Here is a 16,295-nt window from a genome sequence, read left to right on the forward strand (position 1 = left end):
AGAGAGAAATAAAGGTTCTTTTCCTGGACTACAAAAGGAGAATCAGAAGTTCCTTTCCTCAAAAGCATTTTCCTGATATTTCTCACCAATTTGAGGATCATTTCTACTTAAGTTCTGCCTTTGGGGAAATAATACCTTTGAAGTGTCAAACACACTGGTCATTCCTAAATTCTTGCCATTATCTGTTTAAGAAATCAGATTCTGGAAAGGGGAATATTTTTTTAGTGAGGATGGACGAGGATTTTCTTGGAAAAATGGAGAAAGAAAAAATTGGAAGAAGTAGGAGGTCAGGCTCTCCCTGTCTTTTGACCTTCCTTTTTTGCTTTCTCAGTAATACCTTCTAAATTGAGTGTTTATGGCTGCTCCTGCTCTTGGAACCCATTAACCCATCTCCCTAGATTTCCAAAGCATCTCATTCATTTTCTCCCTCTTTAACCTGTGATTTTCTACACAAAAAGGTTGTGACAGACAGGAAGAAAAGAAGCATTCACTTTGATAATGAAATTTCACTTAGGCCCTTGTCTTGGCATAGAATTAACCCCTGGTCATTCACAGAATGTAAAAAGAATTTTACAAGACTCTACAAGAGTAAGACAATTTATTGAAAGTCAAAAAGAGAGAGAGAGAGAAAGATTTCTGTTTGGAACTGGCAGAAGTTTTGCCAGGGCAGTCTGATGGAGACAGCTGTGGAGCCAGAGGGGCAAGAGAGAGATACTGGCAAATGGAGTTGTGCCAGGGCAGAGTCCCATGGGGGACAGCTGCACCAATAAGAAGGCGTGCTGGGGTTTTATATTTTTCCATGCAGGGTGCCAGATGCTTGTCAGCTTGCAGGGGGGCTGCCATTACAATTGTCTTCTCCTGAGAATTTTCCATTCCCATCTATGATGGATGTTATAATAGTTTGCAGAGTGCTGCTGCTGTGATTGGGAACCATTCTGTTCCCATCTGTGATGGGTGATTGTTAGTTTGTAGGGGGTTGCCATTGCGATTGGGAACTACTTTGTTTCCACCTATGATGAATGTAAGGTGCTTGTCAGCCTGCAGGTGCCGTACTGGGCAGGCAAGTCAGAGTCAAGGGGTCAATGTTTAGCTCATTCCTGTTAGCCCACAAGCTCGCTTTTGTTAACTCTTTGCCTGTCCCAACAGCTTATGAGCCAACTCCTGTGAACTGCTTGCTTGTCTCATCACCCCTGACAAATGGTAGATATTTCAGAATAATTTCAGAATCCTGAACTTTGAGGACCAAAGAGTAATGGCACACAAAACTCACCACTTCTGATGAGGGGCTGAAATCTGTCCACAGAGGCTTTACGAGACTGAGACTACACAGGTCATGCAGTTTTAAAGCAGGAAAGACTTCCTAGAACAGCCAGACCCTCAGATCATAGAGAGTTTGAACTGGAAGAGATGCTGGAAATCACCTAGTTTTACTTCCCATTTTACAGATGCAAGAACCGAAAACCAATGAGGTGATGTGATCTGCACAAGGTCTCATCCCCAGTGAGTGGCAGATATCTGCCTCAATCTTTGGCTGCTTAATGTCAAAAGTGTCAGTTTACCAAACGTTTACTAAGTACCTCTTGGGGGTGTGCACTGTGCTAGGTCTGGTTGGAGAGAGAGCTCAGGATCTCCTTGCAGAGAAATACTTGTAATACCAGGTGATTTGAAATAATAGAGCAAAATTCAAGGTCTGGGAATTACAAAGGAGGAAAAAGTTATTTGGCTGAGAGAAATGGAGAAATTTTCCTTCACACTGGTGCTTCTTAAACATTACTCTCCTCTCTCCCACTAATCACTTTTTTATAATGGGAAGAAAACAGAATCTCTATTTGTTGGACTGTTTTAATGAACGAGTGAGAGTAGACAATAGTCCCCCTGCCAAACACACAGCTAAATGGCAGAACTGCGCATGCGTACTAGGTGAAATGGTCAAGTGGCTTCCTTCCCCCACCCCTCCCACCAGTAATCTTCCCAGGTGAACTCCCAGGTTTCCCTCCCTCTCCCACCATGCCTGCTTCCACACCGGCCACACACTAAGAAAGGAGAAGAGACAGGCACTGTTGACAGAAGAGGGTTGGTCAGAGACCTTTCCAGCTCTGCTGTGGTTTGGCAGGATGACAGGAGAGGTGCAGGTGTGCAGGACAGTGACCAGTAAATCATCTGGGGCAGGTGGGGATAGCAGGAGACAGGAGTCTCGTTTGCAGGGCGTGTGGAGACAGAGCGTCAGAGGTCACAGAGATCCCAAATCCTAAGTCATCTACCCCAAAATCTGTTTGGGAAGCCACCTGCTTGCTCACAGAAGTAATTTCAACATCCCTTCTGCAATCTGGATCACATGCTTTATTTGGTAAAGAGACTCTGCTTTTCTAAAATATGAAATAAGCTAAACCTCTGTTAAGCTTTTTACAAATTTTCAATCATAAGGTACAAATTAAAATGCTTTTTAAAGTAAGGCTCAAGTTGCAAGCTCTGACACATGATTGGTTCATTTTTATTTTTCACATTAAAAAAAAAGATTCCATGAGTTTTCACTGGCTCATTGAATGTGTCGGCAATGAATAGATCAACATACCTAGGAATGATTGATACCATTGATTCTTGGATATTGTATTTTCATGATCCTCTGCAGTGTTTCAAGCCACCAAAACAGAAACCTACCCACACACACTGAGAGCAAAACTAGCAGTTTTTGTCTTGATGGCACACTTAGAGTTTAACCATCATCATTAAAATTTTACAGGTGACACCTCAGGAAAAATTAAGCCCACCAGTTGTGTTGCCTTGCAAAGAAAACAGTTCTTCATTATAATGAATGAAATTGTGTGCTACGTATGAATGCCAGTGACCTCTAGAAAATGAACCACTGACCCATAAATGGATGAGAACCAGCCGGAGTAAATGAGGCAGAAATTTTCCCAGCATAACTGTGCATGCTGGCAGGGAAGATTCTTGTTATAATTAAAAGAGATAGAGTAGTCAACAGGGAACGTTCAATAGGAACAAAAATGACAACATAGCCTAACTATTTTTCTGGTCCATTCTTCATCCTCACGTTACAACACATATCTGGGTTTTAAAAGTGACACATACATTGCACATAAAAATAACACACATAAGATTGTAGACAACCAAGCAAAAATTCATTTAAAATATGGAGACCATCAATGCCCAATTTATTCAGAGTAAATCTCCATCTAGATTTTCACTGTCCAGTATGAAAGCTGTTATCCACATTGAAATGGCTAGTGGACACTTGAAATGTGGTTAGTATGAACTGAGATTTGCTGTAAGTACAAAATACACACCAGATTTCAAAGACTTAGCACCCCACCAAAAAAAAATGTAAAATATCTCAATACTTTTTTTATATATATTAAGAGTTAAAATAACAGTATTCTGGATATCTTGCATTAAAGAAAATGTCTCTAAAAATTAATTTCACTTGTCTCCTGTTACTTTTTTTTTCTAATGTGCCTACTAGAACATTTAAAATTACACACGTGCCTTGTGTGGCTAGCATTATATTTCTGTTGGCCAATGCTGATGGAAACGAAAAGTTTGGTCAGTGAGGTAGCATTTAGCAATCTAGCAGAATTGGAATGCGAATTCATATTAACTGAAGGTAACACGGCAACATGAATAAAACTGACCACGAAATGACTGATACTTTGGTGAGTTACCTTTTGCATTCCTTTTATACTGGAAAGTTTCTGCAAATCCAAACATTTGCTTAATAACTTTCTAAAGGGAAAATGCGAAAGAGGGAAGTTCTTGGAAATGAGTTGTACTCTAATTATAAATTGGACTTTGGAAGAAACAGAATCATCCACTCAGAGCTTTTTGGAGGCTTTGAATTTGGCTTGAAGGAAGCCACCGTTGAGAAGATAGGCTTAGGTCGTCCTATGGTATCTCCATTTCACTGTAGAAAAAGCAAAGGTTCCAGCAAAGTCACTGGATGTTCCCTGCTTTTGTCTAAATACATTTGTGCGAAGCTTTACTCATGCTTTAGCTGCCAGTGACTTATGGTTAAATCCTTTCACTTATCTTTTTTCCTTTTTTATTTTTTAATACAGTTGCAAATCATGTGACATTGTGCTTTGTTCTCCACCCACCTCCACACCCCTGCCCCAGTGAAAGCTAAACAACTCTAACAGCCCCATTACCCTAGTAAATTAAAACCATTCAGCAAAAAGAGTTGGTATCCGCTTCATCAAATCTAGTGGATGATAATATCTTGAAAAGCTGAAGACTAATGCTTGGTGAATTTCTGGCACCTTATGAAAATTCATAACACTTATGAACTTTTGTGAGTTGAAAGTTTGGTGTCCAATAACTACTAAGAAGATACAAGGAATGTTGCAGAAATATAAATAGGCCAGCATTGAAATTTAATTAGACACTGCATGTTAATAATAAATTCAATTAATTTAGTCTTCTACCTATGCTAGAGAAAATAATATCCAGGCAAAATAATAGTTCATTTTAAATGCCTCAATTGGTAAGCTCCTTTCCTGAAGAGTGATTTATGCACTAATTTACTGGCTGTGTCTTTATAAGATTGTTCCAAACCAGCCCTTTTGAAATAATAATAATTTCTGAATGTGTGCTGTGAGAGATATAACAAATGACTTCTTATTAATTTTCATTTAATGAGTTGCCTATTCACATGGTAACTTTTAAAAAATTCTCTTCTTAAGATAAACAGATTATAAATACTGCAGATAATACTTCCATTTCACAAAAATCGCAACAGGAAAACTGTCTCACGTTCTCTGCCTGATTTGAAGATCAATGAGTTGCAAATTTCTGTACTAAATAGGCAACTATTTCTTTCCCAGTTAGTGCAGCTGATTGTTTCCAATTGCTATAGCTAAGTGATTCCAAATTGGTTTGAAACAAGAGAATACTTATCATCAGGAAAGGTCCTAGCAAGGGGAAGAGGGAAGCAGACCCGAAACAGAGTCGTGAGCAAGGTGGAAAATCAGCTAGGGTTGGTCATGCAGACCACAACAGTGACCCTTTAAAAAAAAAACCAAGGAAAACCACGGCTTGCAGCTTTCCTGTTTCTCTAAGTCCCTCCTTTTTTAAAAAGACCCCCGAATTTCTTATGTAAATATTAATATTTAAGAAGAATTTTAATTACTTATCTTTTGAAGAAATTTAACTCCATAGTAACTCATTAACTATATGCTGTCATAATAATAATAATGTCATAAAAATAATAGCAAGGATGAAATAATTAATAATATAAACACAAAATCATAAAAACTAGGAAGAAGAGATGGCTCGGAGATCATAGGTGTTTCAAATGGTTTGCAGCTATTTAAAAAATCCTGCATTAGACCGGACAAGACTCTTAAAAATAATTCCATGCAACAAGTGTGCCTCAAGTATTAAGGAATTGCAATGCATTTGTTACTTACATGAGAACCGAAAGGGCCTCGCTCCTAATCCACACTGCCTCACGCCCTCTCCGTGGAAAAGCCCGTACTGCATCTCACCCATAAACTTATCCAGCTCCTGGCCTGAGGCATTGACGAGCAGAGCCCCAGTTTTGCAGAAGAAAGTAGCTTTGATCCACAAGGGTGTCCCCAGGGCTGTCACCACTCCGAGGGCGCACACGAAGCTTAACAACCCAGCCATGCAAAAAATGACTTTCTTCTGTTGGCTTGGCATGATGAGAAATGGCTTTTGTGAGGGTGACGTTCAAAAGCAAGACCTTCGTGAGTGTCGAGAAGCGACTGCCCCTTGGCTGCATTTATTATAGAAGCTGAATGGCCAGATCCCAGCAGAAAAGGCAAGTTCACGATCGACAGAGGTTCTGGCCAGGTTAAATGTCAGTAGAATGCCAGGGTGAAGGCTTCTTTTGCTTCTATTTCTCTTTAGTTTGAAATCTTTGGACTAAGAATCTGTAAAATAAAACTCTTTCAAACAGCCTTCGAGTATCTCCTCTTGTGTCACTTGGTAACAAAGGTCTAAGATAACAGATGGAGTCCTCTGTGTAACGTGATAGATGCCTCCCCTTTCCTCAGCCTTTTGTCTGATTGGATGAGTTGAAACTTTCAGAAACAGACTTGGCTCCTATGGTAAATTTTCAGCAACTTGAGAAGTTCATTTGTTGATGTGTTTTTATTTTTGTGGGTTGTTTTTTTGTGTGGTTGGGGGCGGGTAGAAGAGGAATTTTGGCAGAGTTAGAAAAAACACGTCTGTTTATTGATATTAATTGATTCTGAAAAATGTTAATTGTACCGGGACCAAAGATGGGACTGAAGTGGGTCTTGCATGGATGTGAAATGCCTTAGACCAGGGGTGTCAAAACCGTGGCCTGCGGGCCAGCTGCGATTCACAATCCATGGTTAATTGGCCCGCAGCAAATTCCAAAAATATATTTAGTTTACTTAGATAAACCAGGTGAGGCAATACGTACTTCGCCTCGAGTGAGTGGCCCGGCTGTTTGTGTATTTTACCGCATATGGCCCTTGGTAAAAAAATGTTGAAAAAAGTTTGGACACCCCTGCAGACCAACCACCGGGACTTGTCTTCCTAACTTCTTTTCTCCTAGATCCATGATTTAGAACAAATATATCAATGAAGCATATGATTCAAATTTTTCCTGGCAAACAAAACTATGGAGATGCAGGTATAAATATCTAGATTACTAAATGTTTCCCTTTAAAACATTTGGCTGCTTCTGGACAATTGCAAGGGAACGTCGTTCTGAGTCTGAGAGGTACCATGATCTGGAAGATCTGGAAAGAAGACAAAGGCATTGTCATGGGAAAAAGGGACTGTGGTCAGATAGAAAGCTCTAAGAATTTGCCGTAGAAAAGTAGGGTCCCAGCCAAGGTGATGGGTTAGGAGGACAAGAGACAAAGTCATGAGCAAGATTAAGTAGCAAAGGGAGTTTGGTTAAATTGTCAAGATCTGAAAACCGAAGTTCGGAATTCAGCGACACCATTTCCATTCTGCATTTCCAATGAGATTCCTCCTCCCGCAAACAGATACAGGGCTGGTGTGTGTGTGTGTGTGTGTGTGTGTGTGTGTGTGTGTTTACTGAATATCTATTGTATGTCTGTTGTACTAGGGTCTGATCAACAAAGAGTTCTTAACTTTTAGAACAAAAGTTCTTAACTTTTAGTAAGAACTGAGTATGTCTGGCACCTTGCTAAGTATTTTACCTGAATTCTTATTTAATCTCACAATACCATATAAAGTAATGATGAAAATGATGATGGTATGGTGGTGAATATGATGATGATATCCCCATTTTAAAGGTAAAGAAACTGAGGCTCAGAGAGATCAAGCAATTTGCCCAAGAAAGTAGTGAGGCTGACTTCAAATCCAGGTCTTCTAATTATGAGGTTTATGTGTGTTCTAGGCAGCCCTTGACCTTGAAGAGATGACAAGCTCTTCAGTTTGGGTGGGGTTGAACTGGGGGTCACAAGGACAGAGTAACCCACTGTTAGTGATACATCTTGGGTGCTTGAAGAACAGAGACATCTGCAAATAGAATTTTTCCAGTTGGTCAAAAGCACATGTTTGTGCTAGCTTCTATTCTCTTCATCTACCTTTCAGCATGGCAGCTGAAAAGAAATGAATAAATGAAGATTTATTTTACACCATTGTCAGCATAGATGAGTCTCTAGGTTGTGTGTACTTTGAGGAGAATATAGACTGGGATTTTTTGGCACAGCTATTCTCTCTTAGTAGTTGCCAGGGGCTGTCTTGTTAAAGAGACAACTACGCATAGAATTGACTCAAGAATGCCAGGATCTCATTGGGGGAAGAGGCGGGCAACATAAGCCAGGGCCTCAAAAGAATGGGGCATACACAAGATTCAAAAGAGGCACTCCAAATTAGGTTTACGATATCAGTAAGTCTTTTTAGTTCAGATTACTTGACACACCCAATAAACAACTAATTACAGGTTATTTGGCCTCCCAATGAATTCTCGGCTGGATTTAGAGTAATTGCCATCTTTGTTCACTAGCAAAACAAGGGGGCACCAGTGCCCACAAAAAGTGGTTTTCTGGAGGTATGTGTGCCACACCCATTCCAGAAACCGTAGTTTAAGATGTCTAAGGAGAGTTCTGCTAACTAAATCAATATATTCCGTAATTGGAAGAGACAGAACATTTCCAAGCCTGGGAGCAGAAATTACCTACAACATAATCAATATTATTAATACCTCTACAGAAAGGATGTGGTAAGAGAAGGGTAGGTGACATAAAACAGTGGTTTAATGAATAAAAACCTAGCCAAATATATCAGCTATCCAAGAAGAGCCCTGATTATGGATGCAGAGAGCAATTAGATGACACCAGTTCTTAAGTATGCACCAGTCTATAACGAAAATTTCCCTGATCTGTAGAAACATGAGAAAAGTAGTTATGACATAGTGAGTTAACCTTTGATCCTGATCTTTGTGGTAAAGATTTCCTTTCTTTATAAAATCATGGTAGTTGAATTTTTAATGTTCTTACTTGGCAAATTAAAAAATTGGCAAACTTATACCTGTTCCCAATTTACAAAACAAAACAAAACCTCAGTGGTCTACGAAATGCAAGAGTATGAATCCCTACATGGAAGGGATGAGGCTAAAGACTGGACTCCCAGGGGGCCTGGATGACCTCTGCTTGGACCCGGGGTTCTCAGCCTGGGCTTCTCACTGGCATCACATGAGGAGATGAGAAAGCTATTGATGCCTCGGGTCCTAATAACTAAGATTTAGATTTATTGGACTTAGAGTGGCCTTAGTGTTAAAGCACCCCAGGTGATTGCAATGTGCAGCCCAGGCCGAGAACCAGGGGTGCCCCATTCTCACACGGCTGCCTTGTGATTCCTGACAAGGCTTTGCAGCTGTCTTGGTACTGGAATGCATGCAGACACAAACATCTGGTCACTAGAGGGAATATTCTAATTGTAAATTAATAAATCTAGACCATTTATAGCTCACACTTTCCTGAATTTTTTTCAGCCCCAAGAGCATGATCTTGTTGAAATGTTCTGATGGTGTTAGGTTCCATCATATCCAATGCTAAAGACCCCAAGTCACCATGGGAATGTCGCGGTGATGTCTCCTGGTCGTGAAGCAGCCGCCCTCAGGTCGCACGCCCACCTCACCTCCTCTCTGTGCCTGTGCAGTTTCTTTTCAAACTTTAATCTTCACCTCCCACAGGCTGCATAGTAGTGTGTGATCCACCCTCTCGGAATGATATAATAGAATCTGGCAGTCATTATGCCTGACAGCCTTCTTTTGAAATTTCATCTTAAATGTCTTGAATGACAGCGATGACACCATTTTCCTTGCAGGCTCTCTGAGAACTTGAGTCATTAATGTCAGCAAGTTTTCACCAAGTAGCCTACTGAAATCTTTACTTCTCGCAATCTTAATAGCAATGCATTTGGTGACATGAGGAAATGGAACTAGGCGTTCGCATCCTCCCCCGTGGCCCCTTTCAGGTTCTGGATGATATAATTCTTCAGCGTGACTCCAAAGAATAGAGGGAAACGAGTACAACTGCAGACTCTGTCTTCGCTTTCAACATAACATTTATGTCTCTTCTCACACTAATTGGGCTTCCTTATTTTTCCTTATAGTCATTCAAAAACAAAAACAAAAAAAAAGTCCCAAATCCAAAGGCCTGGGAATTCTCACCTGATTTACTCTCTCTGTGTAAGAGACAGCGTGGCACGGTGTGGAAAGACTACTGAGAGGAGGATGTGATCCAGGGCCTGGGTTCAGTTCCAAGTCTATCACTAAACTAAGAATTCCTTAATTTTTCTGGCATTCATTTTACTCATGTATGAAAAGTGATCTCGGCCTACATAGGCGATTCTGAATTTTTTTTAACCAGTGAAACCATTTCCTCAACTAAACTCTTGGGTGAAACAAGAGTTAAAAATTGAGCTTCTGTACTGGAAAGGATGGGATCGAGGAGTTCTGCCACTGGGCCCCCCTCACTCTTTATTCTCAAAGACCACCCCCCACTCCCAACCCTAAAGTAAGCTCTGAGAAGCAGTTGATCATTTAGTTCCCCTCTAACTAAAAACAGTTCTTTGCATGTTATGAAATTAAAATTAGTCCATTTGCTAGATTATTTCTCTTTTTATTCCTTTGCTGTTCTAACCTGTTAGCTATTATAGAATATGGCATTGCCTAGAAATTATTCCAATGATGAATTTTTAGATTATTTAATGAGAGTTTCTGGGTTTTGTCTGATTTGTCATTGGTAATACTGATTTTGATTTTCTTCCAAATGGATCATTATATGCTAAAGCCTCTCCAAGAGAAATGCAACAAGGGCTTATCAGGCTTCCTATTCTAACACAAGAGGCCTTTGTGAATCTATCCGATTTTTCTCATCTTTAAAGCAAAATCTGGCAAATTTGATTGACGTTTCTTGACTAATTCAAGTTGCTGGGGATCCTCAAGTAGCATTGTAATTCTCTAATGACTGTAAGGGGGAAAAACACTCCACAGAAAGAATTGATTGATTTATTAGGGGGAAAATTACCACATGTGCTAGACCTTGATTGCAGCTAATATTTGTAGAGCTAATTGCTTGAACTAGAGGATTAAAAGGGTTGAGGGAAGGGAAGAAAAAGAAAACAAAGTTCTCCTGGAATACAGATGAACCCACAGTGGGTTTGGACTGAGAGGGAGAATTCAGTGCAGGGATTTTCAGGGTCGATGATGGTTATGGGGATAGTTAGAGTAAGTGCAAGAGTTGAGCTTCTTTGACAGAGCAGCTATAGAGCGAGAGCCAGAAGGGGAGGAAAATTGCTGCTGGTATGATCTGTCAAACAAGATATGTGTGACACCCTTTGGTTTTTCTGGGTTTCTCGTTGGTATCTTATATCAAGACTATGTTGATACTTAAACCTCAACCCAGCAGAACGTCTGAGCTATTACAGGAAGGAGGAAAAAGTTAGTTAACCTAAAGAAGGCAACAGGAAAGCCACAGTTTGAAACACCTACGTTAACAATAATAGATGGACCAGATTCCTAGTACAGGGAAATTGATAGTAATTTTCCTCACTGCTGTAACCTGGGGTAGATGTATTGAGATGGCAAACTTTGAAGTCGTTTGATTCTGTCATTACCAATTATTATTGTTGTGTAAATGTTTTCCTTGGGTGGGTGTGTGACACATAAGATAATGACAATTTCTGTGATGACATGCTTCAGAGTAATAGTAGCAGTATTAACAAAAATTTAATACATATGGGGACTTACTCTGTCTCAGCTCTATTCTAAGTGCTTTCTGTGTATGGATTTATTTCTTTTCAGACACACTGGGGCAATTATTAAATTTCCTACCCCTCCTCTGTTAAGATGTTTCAGGTAGTAGGATAACTTACTTTTCAGTCATACAGATCAAAAAGTCTCCAAAACCCTTCTCATGACGAAGAACTGGATAATAGCACACTTAGGTGAATTTATAGTTTGTCAAAACTCCAAAAACAAGGGAGTGAGGCTAACTGGAGAGATCTTTGGACTAATTCCCCTGTACGTTTTTATCAGTGACTTGCTTAGAAACATAGCCTATATGTCATCCAAAATGTTAGCTTTATATCAAACCTTTATTTGAGCACTGATTCTGGGCAGACAGCTATAAATAATAGATACTAAATGGAGATTCAAGATTATCTTCATAGTTTATAAGAATGAAACCAAAGCAACAAGATGTCTTTAGGTTTAAAAACGTAATCGCCTGGGGAAATCTGGGCTGGCAGGCTGCCTGTGAAAAGACAATTAGCTAGACAATGCGTTCACAAGAGCCAATAGTGACAGGACTATTACAAGTGCTGTGATAGTGTAACATATACTTTGGGGTGTCTCCCCAGCCCTCGACCCTTTCTTTGAGAAATTCTTCAATACCCACTGGGATAAACTCTCCACATTTATACTATGTGACCCACCCTTTCTAGTGTGCTTTGATTAAGAATAGACATCTGGACCAATCAGATCATGTCTCCCAGAAATCTAGTCATGGTGCTGAGAGAACAAGTCATAGCGCTGGGAGCCATTCTGCAGAAAGAGAGAAGACAGCAGAGTCTTTTTCCATAAAAAAGATCTTGAATTGACCTCTACTGCCCAAACTGAAGGCTCCATTTTTCTATCAGCTGTCACCCTTCTCCCTCCAAGAAGTCAAATGTAGATCTACGCTTTCAAAGGTTTCTTAGTCTTTTACCTGTTGATTTCTAAAGAAAGCTCCTGGCTGGTTCTTGGTGCAGTACACAGGGTGAAACTGGCTGCGATGCCAGCAGAGTGAAGGATGACTGCCGTGGGCCCCGTGTGTGGTATGGAAGCATGTGTGTGAGGGCTGCGTGTGCCTCATCACAGGGCCTGTCTCACATAGCCCTAGCTCAGGAGATTTCAAGCAGGCTGGTCTTGTCTGGTCCCGCCTTCATGAAGGATGAGCCCTCCCTTTTCATGCTGTCACTACCCCCATAGGTGTCCAGGGTCCCATCCTTCAATCCTGGAGGAACCACAAGGTCCTGTGCTGATGAACTTCCTGGGATTAACTTCCTGGGATTTTCCTCAGGAGAGGAAAAGAAGAGTTGCGGAGGGCTGAACTGAGTCTGAGCGCATAGCCAAGCAGCCCTGCTGTGGGTGGGTTGTGGCTGTGCTGGCCGCTGTCCAGTGAGCGGCCTCACTAGGTGACCACGACAAGGCCTGGATTACAGATCAGTTAGATAGATGATCAGGGACTCCCCTTCCATTTTCAGCCCCTCGCTGCTGCTCAGGCCCCTACCCAACCTCTTTTGAATGTGAGATCCCTTCCTCCTCTTCACTTTCTCAGACTATCGTGTCCTTCAGCAAATCTGCCTGCATCCATGTGTGCTCTGCAAAGAACTATGATTTGGTTCTTTCTGTCCAGCTTTAGGGTAGCTTGCACATGAATTAATCTTTCAAATAGCTTTCCTTCTACCTTCTCTCTCTCTCTCCTCCTTCTCTTTCTCAGTTTAATTAGTATATATATTAATAAATAAATTAATATATATATATATATATATATATATATATATATATATATATATATATATATATATTCCACCCGTGAGAAGATCCTGAATGAACTGTCTATTGATGCCTCTTAGAAAAACTAGACCATACTGTCCCCGTGGATGGTGAAACACAGGCTGGTCACTTGGGCAGTGACGTGTTAAAGCCAAACATTTAAACCTAGTGGCCTAGACAGTTTCATTAAGCACTTGGAAAGCAAGGCAGATTTTCTAGGTTAAGAGTCCCTTGCCAGGAAATTCAGATTGAAATTCATATAAAATCTTTATTAATTTTCTGACTGCTCTGTGTGTGTTCTCTGTGCATAGTTCTTATTTGGAAAATAATAAAGGCAAATTGTAGACCAAGCAACCTAGAGGGCTATGAATGCCTTATCTTTAAAGTCTCTCTCCAAGATGAGCAGCCAAAGACAGGTAACAGGGTGGTGAGTACTGAGAAACCCAAGCTAGACTGGCAACAGCCTATGGAATTACCATACTTGGGAGCCAAAACTGTGACTTTTCATGTGCTGAAAATCACCAGCAAGGCGGATCAGACGTTACACTGTGTTTTTAAATGGTGTAAAATACCTGGGCACTGAGCCATGGGCACTCTGAGAAGAGATGTAAATTCAGTGAACCTGGGCTCCTTAGGAAAGAGAACCAAGCTTCATTTCAGCTTTCGCTTCTCTTGGAATGAAGGCTAGCCAATGACTTTGTCATATTATTGACACAAGAAATGTTTTACCATTATGAAAAAGATTATCTTAACAAAGATGTTTAAAAAGGAAAAAGCATACCCTATTCAAAAATTAATTAGAAGTATGTTTATAGATCTAAATGTAAAGCCTAAAATATGAGAAACTTCGAGGAGAAAATCTTTGTGACCTTGCGTTGGTAAAGATTTCTTAGAGAAAGAAAATATGAACCCTAAAATTATAAACAAACTGATAAATTTTTTAAAATTCTAGGCTTTGAAGGGCACTATAATAAAAAATGAAAAGGAGAGCCACAGACTGGCAGGAAATATGTGAAAAATATATATCTGATAAAAGGCTTGTGTACAGAACATATAAAGACCCCTCAAAAGTGAACAATAAGGAAACAACTATCCCAAGAAAAAAAGAGTGGGCAAAGTATTTTAATGACACTTCATCAGAGAAGAGAGAGAGGTGGCAAATAAGCCCACACAAAGATGCTGAATAGCATTAGGCAAAACCACAGTGGGGTGCCACAACCCACTCTTTCAAATGACTAAAAAAACTAACAAGCAAAAACCTGACAATACAGAGGATGTATTGACAAAGATACAGAGCAACTGAAACTCACATATCTTGGTGGGAATGGAAAATAGCACCTTCTTTGGGAAACAGTTTAGCAGTTCCTTCAAAAGTTAAACATACACTTTCAAAATGGCCCCACTCCAGATATTTATTAAAGAGAAATGAAAGCATACGGCCACATAAAAACTTGTACACAAATATTTATAGTGGTTTTTATTCATAATCAACCCAAATGTCCACCAACTGTGCATGGCTGGGGTACACCTAGATAATGAGATACTTCTTAGGAGCAAAAAGGAACAGACTACTCACACATGCACCAAAATGGATGAGTCTCAAATGCTTTTTGTCAAGTAAAAAAGTCAGATGCTATTGAATTATTTCATTTACGTGATAGCTGGAAAAGGCAAAACTGTTGGGACAAAAATTATATCAATGATTGTCACGGCCTAACGGTGGGGAAAGGTGTTGATTATTAAAAGGCAAGAGGGAACTTTGCAGAGTCATGATCATGGTGGGCTTACATGCCTAAAAACATTTGTCGGGGCGGCTGATGGGTCCATTGATTGCAGTGTGGGCTCTGAACCACAAGGTTGCTGGTTCAATTCCCTCATGGGATGGTGGGCTGTGGCCCCTGCAACTAAAGATTGAAAACGGTGACTGGACTTGGAGCTGAGCTGCTCCCTCCACAACTAGATTGAAAGACAACAACTTGGAGCTGATGGGCCCTGGAGAAACACACTCTTCCTCAATATTCCCCAATTAAAAAAAAAAATTTAAATCTGCATTAAAATTTTTTAAAAAATTGTCAAAATTTCTAGAACTGTACACGTAGAAAGGGAAAATTATATTAAATGTAAATTATACCTAGTTAAATTACACCTAAAAGAAAGAAAAACAGTTAAATAATTAAAATATTTTGAAATGCCAACACTCATCATATTGCTCTCTAGATATTTTCTCATGTAATAAGTTAAATGTGAATTAACCTCTTTCTCAGAATAGAAAAATAGGGTATTCTAATCAATTCAATAGTTTGTTTAACAGAGTTATATATACTATTACATACAGAGACCACTTCTTCCAAACAAACTATAATTCAAGAACTACTTCTTCCAAAATTCGTTCTACTATAAACAGTCAGCATGTTTTAGAAGAAGTGGCATAGCCAGGAGACCCGGCCTCCATGATCGGTCTTGACACTAACTTAGCCATTACCACGGACGTAACTTTCCTCTTTGACTTTTATTTTTTGCTATTTCACACTGGTAGATTTGACAAGATTGGTGGTTCTCAACCTTTCTCTGCCTAGGCAGCAGATAAGGAACACTGTCATTGGCAAGAGCTGTCATCACAATGGGTTGAGAGAAGCAGCCAAGGAAGAAAAAAACCCCAAGGGATAATTTTAGTATCTTTGGCGGGGGGCATTTTAAAAGTTACCACACATCTGAAATTCTTGCGGGAGTCACCCCCAACTTGTTTGAAAAATTATTGAATTAAATAATCTCTGTGAAGTGTTTCAGTTCATTCTGGTATTCTGCCAAGGGCGTAAAACATGTAAGGCAGTGTCTACCTAACACTAACCTTCTGCTGCACACAGGTTCATCTTTCTGTGACAGTTCAGAAGGCACGCATACTCTACAATCGTCTGGAATCACCACAGTGACCACCACTTGGACCATTAGCTCTTGTCAGGCGGGGCAGAGGGTGCAGATGGTATAGAGGATTAGGCTGAAACTGTATTGACCCTATGACACCCAGGAAGTTCTGTATTTATTTTTTTTTAAATAACTCCACTTTGGTTTATTTGTCATGTGTTTCTTTTTCATAAAATAGAAAGAAGGAAAAATTCAGTTATTTGAGTTTTCTGGCTCCATGTATTATGGGGTTGGGGGAAGGAACAGGAGTTCTAAGAATAAGAATGTAAGCTGAGTCTCCTCTAAAACTCTGAGAGATGAATCATGAAACTGTGGTGATTGGATAAATCATTTACCAAGAACAACA

At 40.0% G+C, this 16,295-nt stretch overlaps 1 protein-coding gene and 1 long non-coding RNA gene across 5 annotated transcripts in view; one reads left to right on the forward strand and one right to left on the reverse strand.

The window, feature by feature from the left end:
* The window catches only part of CLRN1 (clarin 1), a gene marked incomplete at both ends in the record, with an annotated part of 36,807 nt that extends 31,131 nt beyond the window's left edge, over nucleotides 1–5,676 (reverse strand). For all 3 annotated transcript variants that reach the window (XM_081064537.1, XM_081064536.1, XM_081064535.1), the window contains one exon: nucleotides 5,424–5,676. In XM_081064537.1, the coding sequence (XP_080920663.1) occupies nucleotides 5,424–5,676 (253 nt within the window). The remainder of the gene's footprint in view (nucleotides 1–5,423) is intronic.
* Nucleotides 1–16,295, forward strand: part of LOC308504283 — a 124,377-nt gene that overhangs the window by 21,281 nt on the left and 86,801 nt on the right. The window lies entirely within an intron of this gene.

Source organism: Rhinolophus hipposideros, assembly GCF_964194185.1.
Source record: "Rhinolophus hipposideros genome assembly, chromosome: 2".
Lineage (NCBI taxonomy): Eukaryota > Metazoa > Chordata > Mammalia > Chiroptera > Rhinolophidae > Rhinolophus > Rhinolophus hipposideros.